The 24151-nt window shown below is 46.9% G+C and overlaps 1 protein-coding gene across 2 annotated transcripts; it reads right to left on the reverse strand.

Annotated features, from left to right (window-relative positions):
• Positions 1–51: 51 nt before the first annotated feature.
• Positions 52–24150, reverse strand: TRIM54 (tripartite motif containing 54). 2 transcript variants are annotated; one of them, XM_049652383.1, is made up of 10 exons: positions 22788–22805; positions 7823–7974; positions 5551–5723; positions 4857–5028; positions 1927–2022; positions 1253–1486; positions 956–978; positions 719–843; positions 502–594; positions 52–207 (listed from the first exon to the last, which is right to left on the reverse strand). In XM_049652383.1, exons 2-10 carry the CDS (start codon positions 7895–7897, stop codon positions 191–193), a joined length of 1008 nt encoding a protein of 335 aa, XP_049508340.1. In that variant the 5' UTR covers positions 7898–7974; positions 22788–22805; the 3' UTR covers positions 52–190. The 2 variants fall into 2 exon arrangements, with proteins under 2 accessions (XP_049508340.1, XP_049508339.1); XM_049652382.1 differs by lacking the exon at positions 7823–7974 and having other exon boundaries at positions 22788–24150.
• Position 24151: the final 1 nt, after the last annotated feature.

The following is a 24151-nucleotide window of genomic DNA, read 5'->3' on the forward strand; positions in this document are numbered from 1 at the left end:
GGTCGCCTCCGAAGCCGAGGCTGAGAGTGAGCAGTGAAAGGAGCTGCGAGTTTGGACTCGTTAGCCCTTTATTGAGTCCCTCCCCCGCGGCGGGGCGCCGAGCTGTATGGCGCGGTGGTCTCTGCGCAGGTCCTCCGCGACCCCGAGCGCCAGGCCCCAGGTGCGCGGGCTCCCCAAAGTGGGGGGCGGGTCAGTGCCCGCCGGTGCCTGGGAAAGAAAGCTCGGTGGGCAGGCGCTCCGGAGGTACTTGGCGGCTCCGGACCCCAGCTCACCCACTTTCTCCAGTGGGTTTCTCCTCTACCTCCCGACCCAATTCGGTCTTCCCAAGCCCCAGAGTAAAGGCTGGTGGGAAAGTGTACTTCTGCACGCGCGCTAGGGGGCGCGCCCCTCCTGCCGGGGGTTGGGAGGCTCCCAGCGATCCCCGTGCCACAGGAAGGCCATCATCGAAGAGGGGACCGGAGTGTAGGGGCAGCCCCGCCAGGCCCTTCAGGCCACACTCACCTTCCGGCCCATCCGGCCGCTCTTCCTCTGGCCCCGCGCTGCCCTCTTCCCCCTCCAACGCCACCTCCTCATCCTCTTCCTCCCCAGAAGCGCCTGGCCCCAAGGAAAGCGCGGTGAGGTGGGAGTCCCGTTCTCTGGTCGTGACCCCCCCACCCCACGCCCCTCTGGACCCCCGGTCCCCGCGGCCTGCCGCCCCCTCCCATCCTGCGTCCCTCACCCGCCTGGAAGTCGATGGTCCTCAGCATTTCGGCCACGTGCTCCACGCTCACGGTGAACTGATCCATGCTTTCATAGCCCGGCTCTGGCCGTCCTGCCAGCTCCACTTTCGACATTGTCCCGACCCTGCGGCGCGGCAGCCGCTCAGCTGGAAACGCCCCCCGCACCCGCAACCCCCTCCGCGCGGCGGCGGAGCCCCGGCAGCCCCTTCCTTGCCTTTCCCGCTCGGCCTACTCACTTATTGATCAGCTCCTTGGCCTGCTGCAGGGAAGAAAGGAGGGGGAGCGTAAGCACCGTGCCAAGCGCTGGCAAAGTCCCGTTTCTGGTGCCCACAGTCCCGCGGGGTGGGCGGGGATGCGTATCCCAATTCGTTGAGGAGCAGGTGGGCTCAGACGGGGGTGACTCGCCCGAGGCAAAGTGGGGCAGACGGGTGCCGGAGGTAAGACGGGAGCCCCGCCCTCCAGGTGGTGCCCTCCGGGTGCCCGGGCCCCCACGGCAGCCACTCTGCGGCCTGCCTCCCTCCCCCGGGGCCCACCTGGAGGTAGAGCGCCATCTGTGGCTCCTCCATGGACTGGATGGCCGACTCCACGAGCTTAGAGGAGGCCTCCAGGTGGTCTCCGTACTGGCGGATGAGGCCCCGCACGCGCTGCAGCTTCTGCTCCTGCTCGCGGGCCAGCGCCTGCAGCAACTCACCCTTGCGCTCTTCCAGCACCGCGCACAGGGCTTCGAACCTCTGGGTTAGTAACTGCTTCTGGCGCCGGCTGTTGTCCTGAAAGAGGGGAGCAAGGGTGAGAACTCCTTCTTGGTCGGGAGAGCACTCCCTGCCAAAGGGAAGCCACCGGGAGCCAAGAAAGTACCCCACATAGCGGCAGACCTACAGGTGCAGCCAAGGGCAGGGTCTTCTCAGTAATAACCGTTACAAGATTTTTAAAAATTGAGATATAATTGACTTTTAACATTACATTAGTTTCGGGTGTACAATGTAGTGATTCGGCATCTGTATATATTGTGAAGGGATCACAAGTCTAGTTACCATCCGTCACTATAGTTACAAAGCACAGAGAAGTGAAGTGACCGGGCCAAAGTCACAGAGCTAGCAAGGGGCACAGCTGGGACTCAAACCTAGCAGCTTGGCTAAGCATATCCCACCACTTGTGATTCACCCCCCAGGAACCCAGAAATTTCCCCTCCCTCCCATCCCAGGCTCACCTCTATGGTCTGGCACACCTCCTCCATCTGTGTGATCACTGCCTGCACGCGGTCGTTGCCGGCCACCAGCATTGCGATTCCATCGCTGAGCTCACTCTGCCACACACACAGGCCAGCACTTAGAACTGGGGGGCCCTGCCTAGAGCCGTACCCCTCCCATCCCGGCCAGGGCGCCCCCTCCACCCCACCATCAGGGCTATTCCAGAGATCTAGATGGCTTGGAACCATCTAAGAAGTGTGGAAGCACATTTATGGGTTCTGGAGGGAGGCGGAGAGAGGAGCCCCTCCACCACCAAATGAGAAAGGAGCAGACATTTGCCAAACATCCAGGCCTCGGGCTAAGTGCTTTATCTGTAGATTCGTGTCTTCCATCAATTTGGAACTATTCTTTGTAATTATCTGTTAGGATACTATTGCCTCTTCTCCATTCTTTTTGTTTTCTCCTTCTGTGACTCTGAGGAGGCATGTGTCACAGCTTCTCATCCTCATCTCCCGGTGCTGCATCCTGGGCTATTTTTTTAGGCCTCTCTTCCTGTTTGCTAATTCTCTCTTCAGAAATTTCAACAATTATATTTTCATTTTTTAAAGTTTAATTTTGAGAGAGAGAGAGAGAGAGTATCCCAAGCAAGCTCCATGCTGTTAGCACAGAGCCTGATGTGGGGTTCCATCCCATGCACAGTGAGATCAAGACCTGAGATGAAATCAAGAATTGGACACTTAACTGACTGAGCCACCCAGGCTCCCCTATATTTTCAGTTTCTAAAGCAATTTCCTTTTTAAAAAAATATTTTTATTTATTTTGAGAGACAGAGAGAGCGAACAGGAAAGGGGCAGAGAGAGAGAGGGAGAGAGAGAATCCCAAGCAGGCTCTGTGCCGTTAGCTTGGAGCTCATCATGGGGCTCAAACCCACGAACCAGGAGATCATGACCTGAGCTGAAACCAAGAGTTGGACGCTTAACAACTGAACCACCCAGGTGCCCCTAGAGTTTCATTTTTACAATCTCTATTTGGTTCTTTGTTAAATCAGCATTTTTGATAATCTATTGTTGCCTGTTCTGTTTATTCCATTTTTTAAATGTTTATTTATTTTTGAGAGAGAGAGAGCAGGGGAGGAGCTGAGAGAGAGGGAGACACAGAATCCAAAGGAGGCTCCAGGCTCGGATCTGTCAGCACAGAGCCGGACGGACGCGGGGCTCAAACCCACAAACTGGGAGATCATGACCCGAGGCAAAGTTGGATGCTCAAACGATTGAGCCACCCCAGGCACCCTTTTTATTCCATGTTTTTAAAAAAGCATTTTATACACAGTGATACTCTATTCTTTAATAATTCCAATATCTGAAGGGTGCCTGGGTGGCTCAGTCAGTTAAGCGTCTGACTCTTGATTTCGGCTCAGGGCATAATCTCACAGTTCATGGGTTTGAGCCCCGCATTGGGCTCCAAGCTGACAGTGTGAAGCTTGCTTGGAATTCTCTCTCTCTTCCTCTCTCTCTGCCCCTCCCCACTCTCTCTTTCTCAAAATAAATTTAAAAAAAAATTTTTTTAACTATTTTCTTTTTTTCCCCATTTTTTTAAATGTTTATTTTTGAGACACAGAGAGACAGAGCTTGAGCGGGGGAGGGGCAGAAAGAGAGGGGGACACAGAATCTGAAGCAGGCTCTAGGCTCCGAGCTGTCAGCACAGAGCCTGATGCAGGGCTCGAACTTGTCAACCAGGAGATCACGACCTGAGCCGAAGTCAGACGCTTAACCGACTGAGCCACCCAGGCACCCCCTGAGCCACCCAGGCGCCCTTAAATACAAATTTTTAAAAATTAAAAACAATAATTCCAATATCTGAATTCCTCAGGGGTCTGATCTGTACTTTGTTTCTACCGCCTGCACTCATGCGGTACATTTATTTCTGTATCTTCACTTTTGAATTGATATTTTGTTGTTCTTAATCTAAAGAAAACCCAAATACCTAAATTGAGGGTGTTTTCCTCCAGGCAGAATCTGCATTCGCTTTTGTCAAAAGTCAGGTGGCATGACTGACTACCTTAGTTCCTGGGATTCCAGTTTAACCTGGGTTTCTTCAGTTCAGGTGTCCACCTTACAGAGGTCTGAAGACACAGTCTCATCCCAACATAGTCTCATCCCTCTGGCTCAGTAATACTGCCAGCATTTACCCGTGGGAAGTCTGGCCTTTTCTGTGCTTACCACCCCGGGTTCTGTGGTCAGCTTACTGCCCCTTCCTCATCCCACTCCACCCCCACTTGGAGATTTCCTTTACTTTCTGTGTGCCCACTGATATAATTTTTAAATTATGTTTTATGTCGAATCTAGCTGTGTGGTAGTGAGAGGGCCCGGAGAGCATCTAGGCCACCAAACTGAAGTTGCTCACATCTTCCATGATCTAATTGTGTCCTTACAGCGACTCTCAGAAGCAGGCATTTTCATCCCCATTTTACAAGCAAGGAAAGTTAGGGCCAGAGAGGTCAAGTGACTTACCTAAGGTCACACTGAGTCATGCATAGAGCTGGGACTGTAGCCCTGATCTGCCTGCCTTTACGTGTGTGTGTGTGTGTGTATAATTTTTTTTTTTTTTTTGAGAGAGAGAGAGAGAGGAGGCAGCTTGAGTGCCATGTGAGCAAATAGGGGAGAAGCAGGGGGTGGAGAAAGGGAGAGGGAGAGAGAGGGAGAAAGAGAGAGAGAGAGAATCCCAAGCAGGCTGCATGAGGGAGGACTCCATCCCATGACCCTGGGATCATGACCTAAGCCAAAATCAAGAGTCAGTTGCCCAACTGACTGAGCCACCCAGGCGCCCCCTGATCTGCCTGCCTTTAAAACCAAGTGCAGTGACTTTTAAACCCAAGTGGAGTGACAGGATGAAGTCTGAAAGGCTGTCCTGTCTCTGGTCCCACATGCCTGCTCCCTCTGCTGCTTGATACCTTCTGGCGTTTGTAAATGGTGGGCAGGGGGGCCACCTCACAGTCCTTGTGGGCACCGAAGACCTTACAGAGAGAGCAGGTGGGCACTTCACAGCTCAGGCAGTAGATATTGATCTTCTCCTCTTCATGCTCCTCGCACATAAGGTGCTGCTCAGCCTTGGAGTGCAGTGGTCTGGAGGGGAGCAGGCAGGGTGGCGGAAGGGTCAGGGGCCAGGCTGGGGGGAGGTGGGCCCCACAAGTGCAGGCCCCCATGAACACCTTCTCTTCAGCCCTCACCAACCACCAATCACAGCTGGAGCTGGGGCTGGGCAGGTGAGCGACTTCCACAGTGCCCTTCATTTGAGGAATACAGAGAGCTAAGGGGTAGAGGAGGCCTAGATCCAAGAACAGCGTCTGTTCCAGGGGGCCAGGGAAGTCCCACAGGGCAGGAAGCCATAGAAGGTTGGCAAGGGCCTTGCTGGTGGACTGCCAGCCCCTCCCCCAGGTGGAGAGGGTACAGGTGAAGCCCTGCCCAGGATCTGAGATGCCTCAGCTGGGTGACCTGGGGCAAATCCCTTCCCCTCCCAGGGTCCAGTCCTCTAATCTCTAAAGAGGCTGATCCTTTCAGCCCTTCCCTTCTGGCTGATTGGTTCCCCTCTCTGTTCTGTGTCCCAGGCCCTGCCCCTTCGAGAGACAAGAGGTCTTGACAGCTCACCGGGAAGACTCTTGTTTGTAAATGTCGATAATGTTCTCCACTAGTAGGTTTCGCTGCAGGCCATAGACACCATGTCTGTCCAGGACAACCTCATGCCTGCAAGATGGGCAGCGGAAACGGCCTCCGGAAGACACAGTGGTGGAGCCCCGGGATTGCCACAGAGGGTTCGAGGCCTGTAGGGACAAGTAGCATGAGAGAACACGCACGGTGAGGCATGGAGGAATGGGGAGGAGGCAGGGGGAAAGGTTGTGGGGGCTGAAATAAAATGTAGGAGAATGGTGGAAGGGGAGGCATCAGCTCCGTTCCTTGGGGAGGTCCTCCTCCTCTGAAAACGGTGGGTGGCCATGGAGATCTTCTTTCCCACTTTTGGCTCATTACTCCTTAAGTGTCCCTGCATCCAGAGCCCGACTTTGGTCAAGGCCCAGTCAGGATGGTTTCCCTAATGGGGCCCAACCTGCAGGTGTGGGGAGACATTGGCATTGGCAGGAAGGTTGAGGTTGGAAATGGACTCTGTGAGGTGCAGCCAATGTCCTCCTGGGGCTTTCACAGACCACAGCTAGGGGAGATTCTCTGTAACCCTCAGCAGGGAAGCCCAGACAAGTGCTGAACAATGGGGCACACAGGCCACATCGTGCAGGGCAATTCCTAGGAAACCATCCTAGAGACTGGGAGCCAGGAGTCCTGTGTTCTTGTGCTGCCCTTCACACTGTTCTACCATGTAAATTCGAGCAAGCATTCGATGTCTGGAAAACTAAGGACTACACTGGATTATTCATTCTACAACAAATATTGAGGGTGCCAGGTAATTTCGAGGCTCTGGGGATAAGATGAACAAAAGCCACCCTGCCCTAAGGACAAGCAAACTGACAACTACATCTGGCAGGCAGGGTTATGACAAGAGTTAAGCTTGGAAGGCAGACTTACGAGAGATGTTCATCACTTATACCTCTTAGAGAACTTGCTCCTTCCCATCCTAAAAGGGAGAACCCCACTATGGCCCAGGCCACAGATGACTGGCTCAGAGTTGAGGAGGTGATCACCTGACCCAAGCAGAACCAATCACATTTTCTCTCCAGGAATTTAGAACTGAGACACAGAGGTGGGGGTGGCTAGACCACCCGTGGCTCTGAAACTGAAAAGACCTGTGGAGTTGGGCAAAGAGCTGACATTGTGGAGACACTGCAAAGACACAGTCTTGTGCAAGTGGAAGTGGAAAGCCCAAGGGGTCAGAAAGTATGAACAGGAAGGCTTGTCTTCGGAGAAGACCACAAAGTCAACTTGTGGACAGCAGCAGAGAGAAAAAACTGGTAGAGACTGTTTGTTGTTCCTCGGTATTCACCTTCTCTTCTTCAGTAATAGAGCCTCTGAGTATTTAGCAAGACACATGGAATAAAGACTGTGTGTCCGGGGCGCCTGAGTAGCTCAGCTGGTTAAGCTTCTGACTTCGGCTCAGGTCACGATCTCACGGTTCCTGAGTTCAAGCCCTGCACGGGGCTCACTGCTGTCAGCATAGATCCCAGTTTGGATCCTCTGTCCTTCTCTCAACCTGTTCCTCCCCTGCTTGTGCTCTCTCTCTCTCTCGCTCACTCTCGCTCTCAAATAAAATAAATAAATAAAACAAAAAAGACTCTGTGTCAAGTCTCCCTTCCGGCTGAGTATGACCAGGTGGCTACATTCTGGCCAACAGGATGTAGACAAATGTTTTATGCAACTTCTAGGAAGTATCTTTAATGGAAGGGGCATATGCCCTACTCTTTTCTCCTTCCTGTTGGCTACAATGAAGATGGGTAGCTCCAGCTGAAGCAGCCATGTGGCTCCATGAGGTAGTCACAGGATGAGAATGGCAACAAGATAAAAGGAGGGAGTCTCCGGGCGCCTGGGTGGCTCAGTCGGTTGAGCGTCCGACTTCGGCTCAGGTCATGATCTCACAGTCTGTGAGTTCGAGCCCCGCATCGGGCTCTGTGCTGACGGCTCAGAGCCTGGAGCCTGTTTCGGATTCTGTGTCTCCCTCTCTCTCTGCCCCTTCCCCGCTCATGCTCTGTCTCTCTCTGTCTCAAAAATAAATAAAAAACATTAAGGGAAAAAAAAATTAAAAAAAAAAAAGGAGGGAGTCTCTGGACTGCCTACCTATACTTTTGCTTGAGAGAAAGAATACATTTTTTTACCTTCTTTAAGTCATTACTATTTTGGGTTTTCTGTCACTTAAGCACAACTTAGTCCTAGCTGGCTGGAAGGCCATGGACTCCTAGAGACTAATGAAGAGAACAGTCACCTGTGACTTTGAAAACTTAGATGTATTTCCTGAAGGTGAGTTTGATGAAATTCTCCAAATCCTCACGCTGGACATCAGCCAGAGGGACCCTTATGTGTGCAACAGCACCCAGGATACACAGAGGGCATCCAAGTCCGCAGTCTTCTTTGAACCTTTAGAAGCAACAGATGTAGGCAAGGCAGGAAATGTGGCCTCTGGGAAGTGGGCAAGCCTATACTGGGGAGAGTGACTGGCATGTCACAAATCTCACATTTTGGGGGAATTTCTTGTGAATCCTAAGAAGTTAACACATTAGGCCAGAACCGATTACTTTGAGATTATCCAAGGCTGCGTTTGTGCCTTTGTCTTTCTCAGTAGCTGCAATTGTATATAAATCCTGCTGAGTTTAGGGTGTGGGTGAAAGTGTAAGACCACTGGGCTTTTGCTTACTTAATACAATGACCTTTCATTACTTAGAATCCAAGTGAGCAAGGAGGTGTTGGGAGAACTCCAAGCCTGCCAACTCCTGGAGGGATCTTACTTCTCTTTGATTCGCTAGTGGCTAGCATATAAAAGTGCTCAGGAAATGGTTGAATGGGTGGAAATGGGTTTGAATGTTTGAATGGGCTAAAGTCTTAGCCCAGAGCACAAACTTCTGAGTTAGCCTCTCTCCTCCACCTTCCTCCCTCACAGCCCCCCCTTCCTCTATACTCATTATTTAACATTCAACTCATGTTTTGAGGGCCGATTATGTGTCAAGCACCATGCTATGGACTTCCCAGACATTATTGAATTTAACCCTCAAGGATTTCTTGTAAGTATGGTGGAGGACATGAACATTAACCCCCTAAGACTACAGGAAGTATAGTGACAATGGCTAACTGGACACATACTTTATGCCAGGTTCTTCTCTAAGCTCTTTTATCTGTATTAACTCATTTAAACCTCTTATCGACCCTTGAAATAGGTACTACTATTAGCCCCATTTCAAAGATAGGAAATTGCAGCCCAAAGGTGTTAAATAAATTGTACAGGGTCATCAGATAACAGATGGCAGAACCAATATTTGAACTCAGGCACTCTAACCCCAGGGTCCATTCTAAATATCAATATGCTAGAAGTGCCTGGGTGGCTTGGTCAGTTAAGCATCCAACCAGCTCAGGTCATGATCTCACAGTTCGTGAGTTTGAGCCCCGTGTCGGGCTGTGTGCTGACAGCTCGGAGCCCTTCCCCTGCTCGTGCTCTGTCTCTGTCTCCCAAAATTGAATAAACATTAAAAAAAAATCAATATAGTACATTGTCAGATGGAATAGAATTTAGGCCACCTGAAGGATGATGCCCAGAGCTAACATTCGCCCCTCTGAATCTCAGGTAAAACAGATTTTAGTTAGGGTCATAAAAGGCCAAACATCAACCCTTAACAAAGGAAACAACAACCTAAAAGTGAGCTGTGCAACTGTGGATTATTTGAGCTGAGGTAAACAAAAATATGACCCATCAACCCGAAACCCCTCGTGCCATGAAGCAATACAGGGGTCCGGCTTGCAACCAGAATAACCTGTTTCTCTGTGAAAAGGAAAGGAAATCGCTCAAATCTGAGGGAGACCTTCGCCCATGGATCTCCACATGCCCTCAGACTAGCTAGTTCCCCAGATTTCTGTGTGAAAAACATACTGAGGCGATATAACCAAATGGAGCCACTCAGCTGCCTGCTAATCCGGGTCATACCCCTCTAATTCACCACAGAAGCCAAAGGACTGGGCTTGCAACAGAGATGGCAAACCAATGGGAACATCCAGCTAGCCAGTTTACACTTCAGTGGACCGTGGAAGAAAGCCAAGGTAGACGGACGGTTGACTAAGGAATTCATCCTCAGCCTCAGATAAAACTGCCCTGATTCAAAGAGGAATGGTAAGCAGAAGGGATCCAACGGGAGATGTAAACGGACATAATAAAAAAGGAAAAAGAAAGCATGGCAAGCAGCGGACAGACGAAGAATATGCTTTGTGAGAAGAACTGCTTCTAGACACAGTATTTCAATCTAACACTTTTAAAGAAAACAGGGGCACCTGGGTGGTTCAGTCAGTTGAGCGTCCGACTTCGGCTCAGGTCATGATCTACAGCTCGTGGGTTCGCGCCCCGCGTCGGGCTCTGTGCTGACAGCTCAGAGCCCGGAGCCTGCTTCGGATTCTATGTCTCCCTCTCTCTCTGCCCCTAACCCACTCGCATCCTGTCTCTGTCTCTCTCAAAAATAAATAAACATTAAAAAAATTAAAAAAAAAAAAAGAAAACATAGTCTCTTTGATTAAAGAAGAGATATAAGTGATCAAAGCTGGGAGAAGTGAAGGGAAATGGCAGAATTAAGAAATCAAGTAAAATATGTTACGAACATAGAAACGAAATTCACTCATGACACTACAGCAGGAAGTAGAATGGAGACACTGGCGGAAGTCACATAGATCATAGAGGAAAATAACAGGGTAAAAGCAATCAGGACTACGTGCTACAACGTGGATCAACCTTGAGGACTTTGTGCTAGCTGAAATTAGCCTGCTGCGAAAGTACAAATACTGTATGATCCCTCTATATGAAGTACCTGAAATAGTCAAATTCATAGAGATAAAAAGTAGAATGGTGGTTACCAGGGGCTGAGGGGCAGAGAAGCGGAAGGTTATTATTTAATGGGTACAGAATTTCCATTTGGAATGATGAAAAGTTCTGGATACATAACAGTGTGAATATACTTAATGACACTGAACTGCACACGTAAGAATGGTTAAGATAATTGGGGTGCCCGGGTGGTTCAATCGGTTAAGCATCAGACTTGGTTTTGGCTCAGGTCATGATACTGTGATTTTGTGAGTTCAAACACCATGTCGGGCTCTGCACTGGCAGCACAGATCCTACTTGAGATTCTCTCTCCCTCTCTCTCTGCCCCTCCCCAACTCGTGCTGTCTCAAAATAAATACACTTAAAAAAAAAAAAAAGAATGGTTAAGATGACAAATTTATATTATGTGCATTTTACCACAATATAAAAACAGTTAAAAAAAAAAAAAGCAATCATGACTTGGGACATCTGGGCCAAGGAAGCAGATTTGGGTGGACCGGGAAGCCCACTACCTCTTCACCACTTCCTCACCAGGTAAAGACATTTTAGCAGCTCATCCCATCGGCTAATCACTGCCATTCTCCTGGGCCCCAGGGGTCTGAGAGGCAAGCAGTATCAGGCAGTCTCCCCTAAATCCTTTGTTTGAAGAGCACCTTTCTGGGGAGAGGACACCGGCAGGCAGGTGGGAGGGAAGGGTTGCACGTCTGCCTTCTTTGCAGTTTGGCTAAGGGCTGGTGCTGAAGCAGGTACCGCAGCTGACTGCAGATTTCCCAGTGTCCACTGGTCCCATGGTCTCCTCCCTCTCCCAAAGCTCAGTTCCTTCTGCCACATCCTACCTCTGGCTGGCTGGCTTTCCTCTTAACCTCCAGGGCATCCCTCTTTTCTGTGACTGCTTCAGCCATGCCCCCGCCTCCAACACCACACCCCATATCCTTTGCTAGTCAGTCTGTGGTATATGTATCAAAGGTGCCCTTTGGTACTAGGGCTAAATTTCTAGTAATGAAATAGTTAAGTTTCTTTTGGATTTCCCAGGCTCTTTAACTCATGGCGCACTCATGCTGCTTAGAGGCCCTCTCTGTGTTCCTCATGAGCTAACTCAGTGTTTCCCTAAATACGGTATACATACTGATGAAGGCATGATGATTTCAGGTGGTATGAGGACGGACATTTAAAACTTTTGTGCGTTGGGGCACCTGGGCGTCTCAGTCGGTTAAGCATCCGACTTTGGCTCAGATCATGATCTTGTGATTTGTAGGTTCGAGCCCTGCGTCGGGCTCCGTGCTGAAAGCTTGGAGCCCAGAGCCTGCTTTGGATTCTGTGTCTCCCTCTCTCTCTACCCCTCACCTGCTCACACTCTGTCTCTCTCTCTCTCTGAAAAATAAACATTAAAAAAATTTTTTTTTCAATTTTTGTGTGTTGATTTTAATGCGTATTAGAAAAAATAACCAGCCTATATAACTAGGGATTTTTCAAGGATTATGTCATTTAGAATGAAGATAAAGTAAACATTTAAGCTTTAAAAGTGAGCCCCCTTTAAAGGAAATAATCAACCATTGCACAGGTGGTACCCAGTTATGGCAAAAATCAGGAAGGCTAAGTGAGAGGAAGTCTGAGGAGTCACTCTCTTTTCCTGACACCCTCCTCAATTGAAACTTATTTGTCTTGTGTCCCAAACCTTTTGCAAATGCTGGGTGGCTACTTTGAGAAAGTCACCTGTACTGGATATGTGGATAAAATGGTTACCCCTTGGGGTACCTGGCTGGCTCAGTCGGTTAAACGTCTGACTCTGATTTCAGCTCAGGTCACAATCTCATGGTCATGAGATCAAGCCTCACATGGGCTTCGTGCTGAATGTGGGGCCTGCTTGGGATTCTCTCTCCCTCTCTCTCTGCCCTTCCCCTGTTCATGTTCTCTCTCAAAATAAACAAATAAACATTTTTAAAAAAAGATGTTACCCTTCTTGGTAACATCTCTGCATTTTAACAGAAGGCATTTAATGCAGCACTATATAGGGAAAGTAGCAATGATCTGAAGATCTGGTTTGGGATTTGCCATTTATGACCTTAGGAAAATAATTTCTCTCAGGGCCTCAATTGCCTCAGATCTAAAAAGAGGGATCTGTACTTAGCACTTGCTCCCTTCAAAGGCTGATGTTCTGTGAGCAATGGGCATTGACTGATATAATATGGTAAGAATTTCAGACACCCTAATCGGACGAGGAAGGGAGCTGGTGGTTTTTATAACAACCTTCCCCTCTCACACCATGTAGGCCACCATCCCCCTCTTTAACTTTGACTCCTGTGATTCAGTATCTCACTTGTTTGTGCCTCCCCCAGCTGGCCCTGGAGCGCCCTCTTCCTGCCTGATATAAACAGTTCCTGAAATCCCATCTCTGAAATAGTCCTAGTGTGTTTGTTTGTTTTTACATTTTATTTTTTTTAATTTTTTTTCAACGTTTTTTATTTATTTTTGGGACAGAGAGAGACAGAGCATGAACAGGGGAGGGGCAAAGAGAGAGGGAGACACAGAATCGGAAACAGGCTCCAGGCTCCGAGCCATCAGCCCAGAGCCTGACGCGGGGCTCGAACTCACAGACCGCGAGATCGTGACCTGGCTGAAGTCGGAGGCTTAACCGACTGCGCCACCCAGGCGCCCCTGTTTTTACATTTTAAAAAAGAGTTTATTTTTTTAGGTTTATTTATTTACTTCGAGAGAGACAGAGCACACAAGTGGGGAAGGGGCAGAGAGAGAGAATCCCAAGGAGTCTCTGCACTGCCAACACAGAGCCCAATGCGGGGCTCGAACCCACGAACCGTGAGATCGTGAACTGAACCGGTCAAGAGCCAGATGCTTAACTGACTGAGCCACCCAGATGCCCCTAAAAAGATTTTATTCTTAAGTAATCTCCACATTCCACATGAGGCTCAAACTCACAACCTTGAGATCAAGAGTCAAGTGCTCTGTGAGTTCAAGCCCCACATTTGGGGTGGAGCTTACCTAAAAAAAAAAAAAAAAAGTCACACTACCGAATGAGCTGCTAGGAGCCCCTAGTTCTAGGGTGTTTAGATGGATTTACATGTTCTATCATTTGCATTATCTATGAGGTTTGGATTTTATACAATGGACCTGTATTGTTTTTGTAATCATAATAAACAATAAAATTTCTTTTTCGTATAGGAAACATTCTGGTTGCTTGACAGCAGAGGAGCAATTAAATGAGTTATAATGGAATTATTATGTAATTATCTTAGAGTTCTTTGTAACATGGAGAGATATTCATGTTACAATTTCATTATTATTTTTAATGTTTGTTTATTTTTGAGAGAGAAAAAGAGAGTGTGAGCAGGGTAGGGGCAGAGAGACCGGGAGACAGAGGATCTGAAGCGGGCTCCGTGCTGACAGCAGAGAGCCCGATGTGGGGCTTGAACCCACAAACTGTGAGATCATGACCTGAGCAGAAACCAAGAGTTGGAAGCTTAACCAATTGAGCCACCAAGGGACCCTTCATGTTATGATTTTAGATGAAAAAAAGCAAGACATAAATCAATATAGACAGTAGGATCCTAATTTAGGAATGGGTGATGGGATCCACAGGTAATTTAAAATTTTTCTTTGTAGTCATTTACATTTCCCAAATTTCTATGGACTCTGAATTACCTTTAAAATGCATAAATATAAAAGTTAAATATTTTTGCAGTAACTGTCATTGGCTGATAGAATTGTGGATTATTCGGTTCTTCTTCTTTTTCTTTTTTTAATAAATTCCAAATTTTGTACAAAGATTTTGGGGTTTGGAAAAAAACTTTACCTTTTAAAATTGCAATGCTCAGTACTGACATAAATGGAGAGGGGGCGCTGGAGTGCCATAAACGCCAGGAAGATAAACCAGCAGAACGGTAAAAAACTTTGTTAGTTCAGAGGAGGGGATGTTTAAGAAGATACCATTTTTTAAAAATGGCAGAGAGGGAGGGACACACAGAATCCTGAGCAGGGTCCAGGCTCTGAGCTGTCAGCACAGAGCCTGATGTTGGACTCGAACCCACGGACTGGGAGATCATGACCTGAAGTTGGATGTTTGACTGAGCCACTCGGGTGCCCCCAAGAAGATACCATTTGAAGACAGGGTAGACAGGTAGCAGGTGGTTAGGTAGGAAAGAGTTTCAGGAAACCAGAGAGACTATAGGATTTTAGGTTACAAATAGGGGAGTCATGGTGGGGGGGGGGGGGCTAGAAAGGTGGGTTTTACCATGAAGGGCTTTTAAATTTTTTTTTTTTTTATTGTGGTAAAATCACAGAGGGCTTTGAATTTAAGGGTAAGGATCTGAACTTAATTTTGTAGGCAAGGTTTCTGAACTAGGAGAGAAAATAAGAATAAATATTAATCTCGGGGCGCTTGGGTGGCTCAGTCTGGTTAAGCGTCCAACTTTGGCTCACTCAGGTCATGATTTTGCAGTTTGTGAGTTCGAGCCCTGCATCAGGCTCTGTGCTCACAGCTCCGAGCCTGAAGCCCTCTTCAAGTTCTGTGTCTCCCTCTCTCTCTGCCCCTCCCCTGCTCTCTCTCTTTCTCTCTCTCTCAAAAATAAACATGAAAAAAAAAAAGTGAATATTAATCTCACAGGTAATTTGGATAGATGGGAGGGGAGAGAGAGGTTAAAGGCACAGATCAACTGGGAAGCAAGTGCAGTAGTCAGTGCAAGTCACCTGCCTGCCCTCAGGTGGTGGCAGAAATCTTGGAAAGACTGGGGATGCCAGAGGTGGAATCAGTAGGACTGGCCAATCACTTAAATGTGGGTGGGCTGTGGGGAGAGGAGAAAGTCAAAGACTATTCTAGCATTTCAAGCCTGGATGCTTGGGAAGATGCTGGTGCCTGTAATATTTAGAAGTATTTAATCTGGGGACCGTAGCCCCAAAAGATCCATGACCAGAATTCTGTGAACTCAGATGAGAAAAAAAATCATATTTTTATTTTCATTAAATAGCATAAATTGGACATTTCCCTCAATTACACATGTAGGCAACAAACCACAATTTTAGAGCACTTTGCCACCAACAGAAATCACAGGTATTTTCACATCACAGTATTGTTGTTGATCGAATATCCAAAAATAATTTATGCTTATCACTACTTCTAAACTATAGTAGTTACTAGACCCACTGCTTGATCTCATTATTTAATGTGTTAATCAAGGAGCACATACATTACTCTATCCAACGTGTTCTTTATTATTGACTGATTGATTGATCTGAGAGAGACAGAGATCTGTCAGACATGTTCTAATTACTTTGGTAATTATATTCCAGTGTTTCTCAGGCTTTTTTCATGACTGCTCCTTCCAGGAAGCTTTTAAGACATTTTTGCCCCTAATAGCCATCCCTTCCCCATTAAATTTAAGTACCCAAAATCGACAAAAGTGAAACTCATAGAAGCAGAAAGTAGAAAGGTGGCTGCCAGGGGTGGGGGGTGTGGGAAATGAGGAGATGCTGGTCAAGGGCACAAACTTTCAATTCTAAGATGAGTTCATTCTGGGGAGCTGATGTCCAGTATGGTGACTATAGTCAATAGTTAGTTATATATTTTATACTTGGCAATTGCTAAGAGAGTAGCTCACAATGGTAATCATGTGAAGTGATGGATGTGTTAACTAGTTCGTGGTAATCATTTCACAGTATCAAATCATCATGTTGCACACCTTAAATATGTCTAATTTTTGTCAATTATATCTCAGTGAAGCTGGGGGAAAAAGTTTTACGTGAAAGCAAAAACTAAATAAAAATTTTAAAATACGATCACAATAAAAAATTTTAATACCATGGATATTCTTGGGGCAATATCACCCCCGTTGAGAATGTATGAGAATGATGCTGTGTTCTAGTGCAATCCATTTTCTTTACAATCATATATAGTACATATAACTTTTTTGTAGTACATATGCATTTAAAAACATTTTTGGGGGGCACTCGGGTGGCTCAGTTGATTAAGCATCTGACTCTTGATTTTGGCTCAGGTCATGATCTCACAGTTCTGTTCGTGAGATGGAGCCTCCTTTAGATTCTCTCTTTCCCTCTCTCTCTGCTCCTTCCCTGATCTCATGCTCTTGCAAGAGAAACAAACATTAAAAATATAAATAAATAAATAAATAAATAAATAAAAGCATTTTTCTCACATAAACCACACATATTGCCCTTAGAGTCCACAGGCTTCACAAACTGACAAAGGGGTCCATGGTCCAAAAAGAGATTACTTCCTGCCCTGTGAGTCCTACATGGTCTCATGACAGACAGGAATTTTATACACTAAGGTGTAGATGGCAACTTTCTTAATACATTTCCATAGCTGACAGTCTCTACATTGGACTAAAGATTTCTCAGCTGACTAATATCCAGGTAGCAAAATCCTATCTTCTGCTTCTGTTTATCTTTGTATTTCAAGACTAAGAAATAACACTGTATGTTAACTAAGTGGAATTAAAAAAAAAAAACACTAAAAAAAGATGCAAGTTTTTGTAGACAATTGTTGTAGAAGCATATGGGAATAGGCCTGTTCTTAACTCAATGAAACTACACTGTATATAATGCATCTTTGAATTAATATCTTAAGATACAAGCTTTTGTAAACAATTGTGTAGAAGCATATGGCAATAGACCTGTACTTTATTTTTTTTATTTATTTATTTATTTTTTTTTTTAATTTTTTTTTCAACGTTTTTTATTTATTTTTGGGACAGAGAGAGACAGAGCATGAACGGGGGAGGGGCAGAGAGAGAGGGAGACACAGAATCGGAAACATGCTCCAGGCTCCGAGCCATCAGCCCAGAGCCTGACGCAGGGCTCGAACTCACGGACCGCGAGATCGTGACCTGGCTGAAGTCGGACGCTTAACCGACTGCGCCACCCAGGCGCCCCAGACCTGTACTTTAAAAAGACTAACAATATAACTGAAAATAACTGACAGGCTTTATTACACACTTAAATTTTGTTCTTTCCTTAAATCTTACCTTTACACAAGAAAGCCAGCCCCATAAAGCAAAATTTCATGTGCCAATGAGGTGATGTGTAGAGAAAATTCCATCACTCTAGGAAACAGAAGACCTACATTTATGTCCCTACTCTGTCCCTTTGTAAGACTACAACCTGTTTCTTGGGTTGTCCCTGTAAAATGGAAGTAACATCCATTCTATCTAACTCAAATGGAATCATGAATGTGAAGGTACTTTATAAATTATAGAGCGTTTCACAAAGAGTGCTTAACAATCCTAAAAGTATATGACCACATAGAACCACAGGTCATGAAACAACTGTTCCTTCTTCACTGTGGAGGATACAATGGAATGCAATAAATAAATGGAATTTAATTCTAGGCTATGTTCCAGGCTTTTGTATGGCATACATTCCATGAGCTATCTCTTTTAGGCTGTATGGTGCTTCCTTTCTTTGTAATATTCCATAGCATCTAATAGAAATGTTCTGTCTAGAAAGATGCTCTGTGAGTTCAAGAGGGTTGCTGGAGGCTATTTCCCCCAAAATGGTGACCTCGTCAATGAGGAATAGCGGACCATGCACGTCCCTTGAGCCACACCTTCACAATATACTGGAGAAACCATGGCAAAACGGTAGACAGAAGATCAGACATTTGGAGAAATGCTGAAGAGCCTTAGAAGAATCCAGATATTGGCCACCAGTGGGTGGGAGAGGGATTCTGAGTGGAGGGTTAGCTTTGCCTGACAGAACTTAGCAAAGAGCCTGGCACAAGGGGTCTGTGGCAGGAGACTGGCTGGAAGGAAGATCAAAAATCAGAAGAGTGAGACAAGTCAGGACACTGGTAACAGAAAACACTTAAAAAATGGAAATCCATAGTAAAATTTCCTGAATTTGTGAAATCAGATTGTTAGAATTATAAGGATATTGAAGGTCAGTTTAGGGGTACCTGGGTGGCTCAGTCAGTTAAGCATCTGACTTCAGCTAAGGTCACGATCTCATGGTTTGTGAGTTCAAGCCCCACGTCAGGCTCTCTGCTGTCAGCGCAGAGCCCTCTTCAGATCCTCTGTGTCCCCCCCACCCTGCTTCTCTCTCTATAATAAATTAAAAATGAAAAAAAAAAAAGATCAGTTTAAAGTATCCTATTAACCCATGTATGTGTAAACAGGCTTGAAGAGGTAAAATAGCCTGACTGACACCACACGGCAAATCAAGGAAGAGGCTGGTGGGACTAGAACTCGGGAGCTGATTCTCGGGCTAGGTTTTTGCTCTCCACTAACCCAGTTTCTCCTGTCAAGTAAGCAAGACCCCTAACACTGCCATAAGGTAAATGCCGTTCACAAACTTGCAGTGAACCAATTTCTCACAAAGGAGACCCACCCATGGTTGGGCTGGGGAGGTCCCTCGGGAGCAGGGGAAGTGGTGGAGGAGGCAGGCCTGACAGCGGGTCCTCACAGCGAACTGGTAACAAACTGGCTTTCAAGGTGGAGTGAACCAGAGGGCATGTCTTTCCTGGACTGCCCTTTATTACAGAAGGCGGCGGCGGCCCCTTTCTTCATATTCCCGTATCTGCAAATCTCTCCCTAAATGGACACCCTCCAGAAACTCTGTTCCTCAACAACCTTCTGGTTGTCTGTTAAATTACAACAGGTTGCAGCTCATAAACGAGTGCCCACAGTGAAGTGGAGGCAGGTACAAAAATAAACTGAAGGCCTGCTTAAAGGAGTTTAGAAGTGACTAGAGTTTACAAATACAGAAACGCATGGGAAGATGTTTGTGTCAAATTCCCACACCAACAGCTTTCCTCTAGTCAAAGTGCTTGGTAGCTGAGTGGGTGCAAGTGTGGAGAAAGAGGGAGGGAGAAATTAGAGGGGGTTAATGTGGTATTTTGGTGTCTTTTCTCTTTAAAGTCAGGGTGAAGGAGAGATGTATTACAGCTCTAAAGGAAACTAGTTAAATTGTGATGGCAACTATGTAAAGATACGTATGTCAACAGGGGCTTGAAAGTAATATGCAAAGGAGAAAGTAACTGTGCTGGGAAAATACGATAATGGAAGACTTTCTCCCAAACCTTTAATACTATTCAACATTTTCGGGGTGCCTGGGTGGCGCAGTCGGTTAAGCGTCCGACTTCAGCCAGGTCACGATCTCGCGGTCTGTGAGTTCGAGCCCCGCGTCAGGCTCTGGGCTGATGGCTCGGAGCCTGGAGCCTGTTTCCGATTCTGTGTCTCCCTCTCTCTCTGCCCCTCCCCCGTTCATGCTCTGTCTCTCTCTGTCCCAAAAATAAATAAAAAACGTTGAAAAAAAAATTAAAAAAAAAATACTATTCAACATTTTCAATGACATGTTTTAGTTATTCAAATTTGTTTCCTGACTCTCTAGTTACCCTGATGTTATAAAGTCACAATTCCCTAAGTTCTTTTTTTTTTTTTTTTAAACATTTTTAAGTAATCTCTATGCCCAAAGTGCTGCTCAAATTTATGACCCCGGGATCGGGAATCGCCTGCTCCACAGACTGAGCCAGCCAGGTGCGCCACAGTTCCCCAAAATTCTTGTTTGTTGTTCATCACAGCAGTTGTTAAGACAGCAAAACACTGGACACCATCTAAATGTTTTAGAGGATCAATGAAACAGACTGTGGTCGAGTCAGAACAATGGAGCAGAGCACTATTCAGCCATTTAAAAATGAAAACGTGTATCTGAATGTGTAGAGATGGAACAACCACCGAGAGAAAGCAAACAAAGGCAGATGTAGGACAGTGAGTCTAAACACACACACACCCCACACTCAGATGTAGCTATCCATGGAAAATTTCTGGAAGGATACCCAAGAAAGTTGGAAATGGCTACCTCCATTTGGAGAAGGGAACTGAGGGCCTGGGGTTGTCACTTTTCATGATACAAACTCCTATTTGAAAGTGTGTGTGTGTGTGTGTGTATGTGAGAGAGAGAGAGAGAGAGAGAGAGAGAGAGAGGGAGGGAGGGAGAGAGAAAGAGAGCGAGAGAGAGTGAGAGAGAGAGATACCGGTATAACTTTTATAAGTTCTATTAACTTTCTAGGCAATGTTCTCAGGGTATTCTTCTTAAATGGTTTTAAGATAGAATTACCAAAAGTCCTAAGCTTGTTCCCATACTTAGAAAACAGACAATCTGATTATGCCTACAGTTGTCAAAATGTGGAGGCAATGTGAGAAAAAACTAAATATGCTCATCTTTCAGAGGGAGATCTACTGAGATGTATATACAGAAGTGCAGCCAAAGAACTGGGTCAGCCTCCCACCAGGCTGCCCCAAATAAAGCAGAGCAAGGAAATGAGCTGTTCACTCTTCTCCTTGGTGGTGGTGGTGGGGGGTGCCCAGGGGTGCTCTGCACTTTAAAAAGAGACACATCAGTCCAGATCCACAGAACCATCCCAAACCTCTGGGGATCCTGTTGTTTCCTAAATATTCTGCATCGGGTTTGACCCAGTCCCTTTCTCTCTGGGCCCAATCAGTATTCCAGAGCTTCTCCTTTTTTTTAAATTTTTTTATTTTTTTAATGTTTATTTATTTCTGAGACAGAGACAGAGCATGAGTGGGGGGAGGGGCAGAGAGAGAGGGAGACACAGAATCAGAAGCAGGCTGCAGGCTCTGAGCTGTCAGCACAGAGCCCAACATGGGGCTCGAACTCACAAACCATGAGATCATGACCTGAGCTGAAGTCGGTCGCTCAACCGACTGAGCCACCCAGGTGTCCCAGTATTCCAGAGCTTCAAGGAACCAAAACAGTGTGCCTGAGTACAGAGCACTGACTTGAACGAGAGAGGTCACTTAAACATCATCTAGCCTCCCTATAGATAGGGAACTTGTCTCTGGGTCCCTCTGCCTGACACTATATGCCTCCCACTTTAATATTCTGACCACTTTTTTTCATAGGACAGATTACCTTCACTTTCGAAATTCCTCTTTGCTTTCATGTATCTCAAGATTTAATGGCAGGATGTTTCACTACAAATTAATGGGAAGGGATGGCAAAATCTTGTTGCCATTCCCTCCTAGGCATCTCAGCCTGGAGGAAAGGTACTCAGACCAAGGGGAAAACTAAGATGGTGGGCAAGGCGAAGCCTCTAGCTCATGACTTGATGTCCAAGGTGAGCAGACAGAGAGCAGTCAGCCTTTCCCAGAGATAGACAATCACTGGCTTTGAGATACTCTGGGGCCAAATAATGTAATGGCAGGTTTAGACACACAGAATAGGAGATGAGAATGGGCCTCAGTGGGAAGATGGCATATAGCAAAGGGTGGGTCACAGAGCATAGCTGTGGAATGGCTGACTTAGCCAGCCCATTGGTTTTTCCCAAACACACTACCCTGAAAGAACCAAATAAAGTCTTGATTAGGTTAAAAAGCATTTGTGTTCAACATTATTTCCTTCTGAATTCTGATATGGTTGAAGGATATGTGTTCAAATGTTCCTTCTCACTGCCATGCCTACTAAGCTAGCCAGCTCTGGTCTATTCAGAGATTTTATTTCACTCGCAAGGTGTGTGTGTGCGTGTGCACGCGCACGTGCACGGAAGAGCACACAACTTTCCCCTTTATGATCTCTTTACGATCTGTGATCTTTGTTCCAGTGGCACAAGGCAAGAAAGAAAACCCGTTTATAAACCATTTTGATAAATGCTGCTTTTCTTTTTGAAACCAGTAGCTAAAATGACATTTGTGAATTCGATTAGCTACGTATGCTTTGCCCCATGACCTCACATAAACTAAAGGTGGTTGCATTTCTCTGCATTCTTTCTGCTTAAGTGACCACAATGCTTTCTAACCAGCAGGCCCTTTTATTAACCAATCCGGAGTGGGGCACTGGTGTGAACTTTTAGTTGGGGAGAATTCCCAATCTCCTGCCCACTAACTCTGCCCCAAAAGAGGATGTGCTGAACTTTGTCTCAAATACAAATAGTTGCAACCTGAGCTTTTCTCACAGGACTTATTTTTTAATGTTTCATTATCTCAGTGATATTTTCTCCAAATCTTCCCTACCATTCTCAAAATCTGAAACTCCAAACTGGAGTGCAGAGTCTAGCACAGACTATTACACAGCCTGGTGTAGGATCACCTCCCTCCCAGTTAGTGGTTTCTATGGGGGTCTTCTCTCTTCTGCAGATGCCGGCATTCCAGCCGCGGTCTGTGCACACATAGGCTGTCAGCCAGCCTGCAGAGCCACTGCTGACTCATGCTTACATTGTGATCTACTAGGACCCCGAATCTTCTGCTCTTCTACCAGGACAGCCAGCACCCACCTCACGGAGCACTCTGCCCATCCCCTTCTGGGGTCTCAGCTCTGACCTGATGACAAGTCTCCCGCAAATCCGCACTCCGTCACCTGGCCCTGCCCTCCCCCCTCCCCATCCCTGGCCCACCTGGAAGACGTCGTTGGCACACTTGCGGCACAGGTTGTGCTGGCAGGGCAGGATCACCACTGGTTTGGAGAACATCTCCAGGCAGATGGGGCAGATGAGCTGCTTCTCCAGGTTGTCCATGCTGTGTGCATCCCCTAGCAGCGGCTTGAAACCCACTGTGAAGTTCATCCCCTCAGCGATCGTGCCTGCCCTGGCCTCGGCCCTGGTCCTGGCCTTCCCTCACTGCCTCTGGACCCTTCCTCGCTTAGACCGTCCGTGGATTCTTGTTCCCTTCTACTGCTCACTCTTGAAATAGCTCTGCTATCTCTCCTGTCCCCTCCTCCAACAATTCACCTCGTCCTCAGATAGCTGTTTTCAGACACTTCTCTATTCTTTGCTCTGTAACCCAGCCAGACACATGTAGCTTTATCTATCCCTCCCTCCCTGAATGACTCTGTCCCTGGAAATTTCTTTTGTTCCCCAAATGACTCTTGTTCCCTCTATGGGCAGCACTGTTTGTCCCTTACTTCCCAGAGAGGAGATTAATTTTAACATGGGGGTAGGGAACAAGGGGCATCTGCATGACATTCCAACTCCCAATTTAGCTCATGTAAGGCGAGCCACAGCTGTCACCAAGTGAGTGACCCTGACTCACTCGGGAATGGGTGACTCCCTTAAGCAAGAGCAGGGGTGAGCTTCACTGTTTATGGTGAAAGGTGGGTCTGCAAAGGTGCCAGGCGCTCACACTCAGAAGGCTCCTATGAGCCCCTGACCCCCATGCTCTGCCTTGGGCTCTTCTTCCATGGCAGTGATACACAGTCTAAACTGGCCTGGATGAGAGGAGCCATACATGACTCAGGGTGGCAGGAAAGATCTCACCAGACCTACAGTCAGTGAAAGTTTCTGCCTCCAAGGCATAGCCAGTGACCTTTACCTTCTTCTGCTGATCCCTATAAATCAGAACAGGGGCATCGGTGACTAGAGAGAAAGGCTCTGGTCCAACACTTCTGGTCCATTGTTGTTCTTGCCCAGAACCTTCTTATACCACCCTAGGAAAAAAAAAGCTAAGGAGGCTAGAGCTGGCAGTCGCACCAGGGCCTGGAACGACCTCATGAGCGTGCCTCTGAAAAAGTGTGGGAATTTGGTCCATGAACACATCACTGGAGCCACTCCAAGGACTTTAAATTTGTTAGGAAATCGAGAGAAGTTGAGCTGAGCAGAAGGGACCTGAGTGCCAGGAACCTATTTTGGGTACCAGGGGAATTGGTCTCTGGGGAAATTTTAGAGCACTGACAAAATCATAATCACAAGGCTCCGGGAAGTCTCTGCCCCAACTCTACAGTTGTCCTGGCCTCCTCCTCTCCAAGGCAGGCTGGTCTCAGATG

This window comes from Panthera uncia (assembly GCF_023721935.1).
Source record: "Panthera uncia isolate 11264 chromosome A3 unlocalized genomic scaffold, Puncia_PCG_1.0 HiC_scaffold_12, whole genome shotgun sequence".
Lineage (NCBI taxonomy): Eukaryota > Metazoa > Chordata > Mammalia > Carnivora > Felidae > Panthera > Panthera uncia.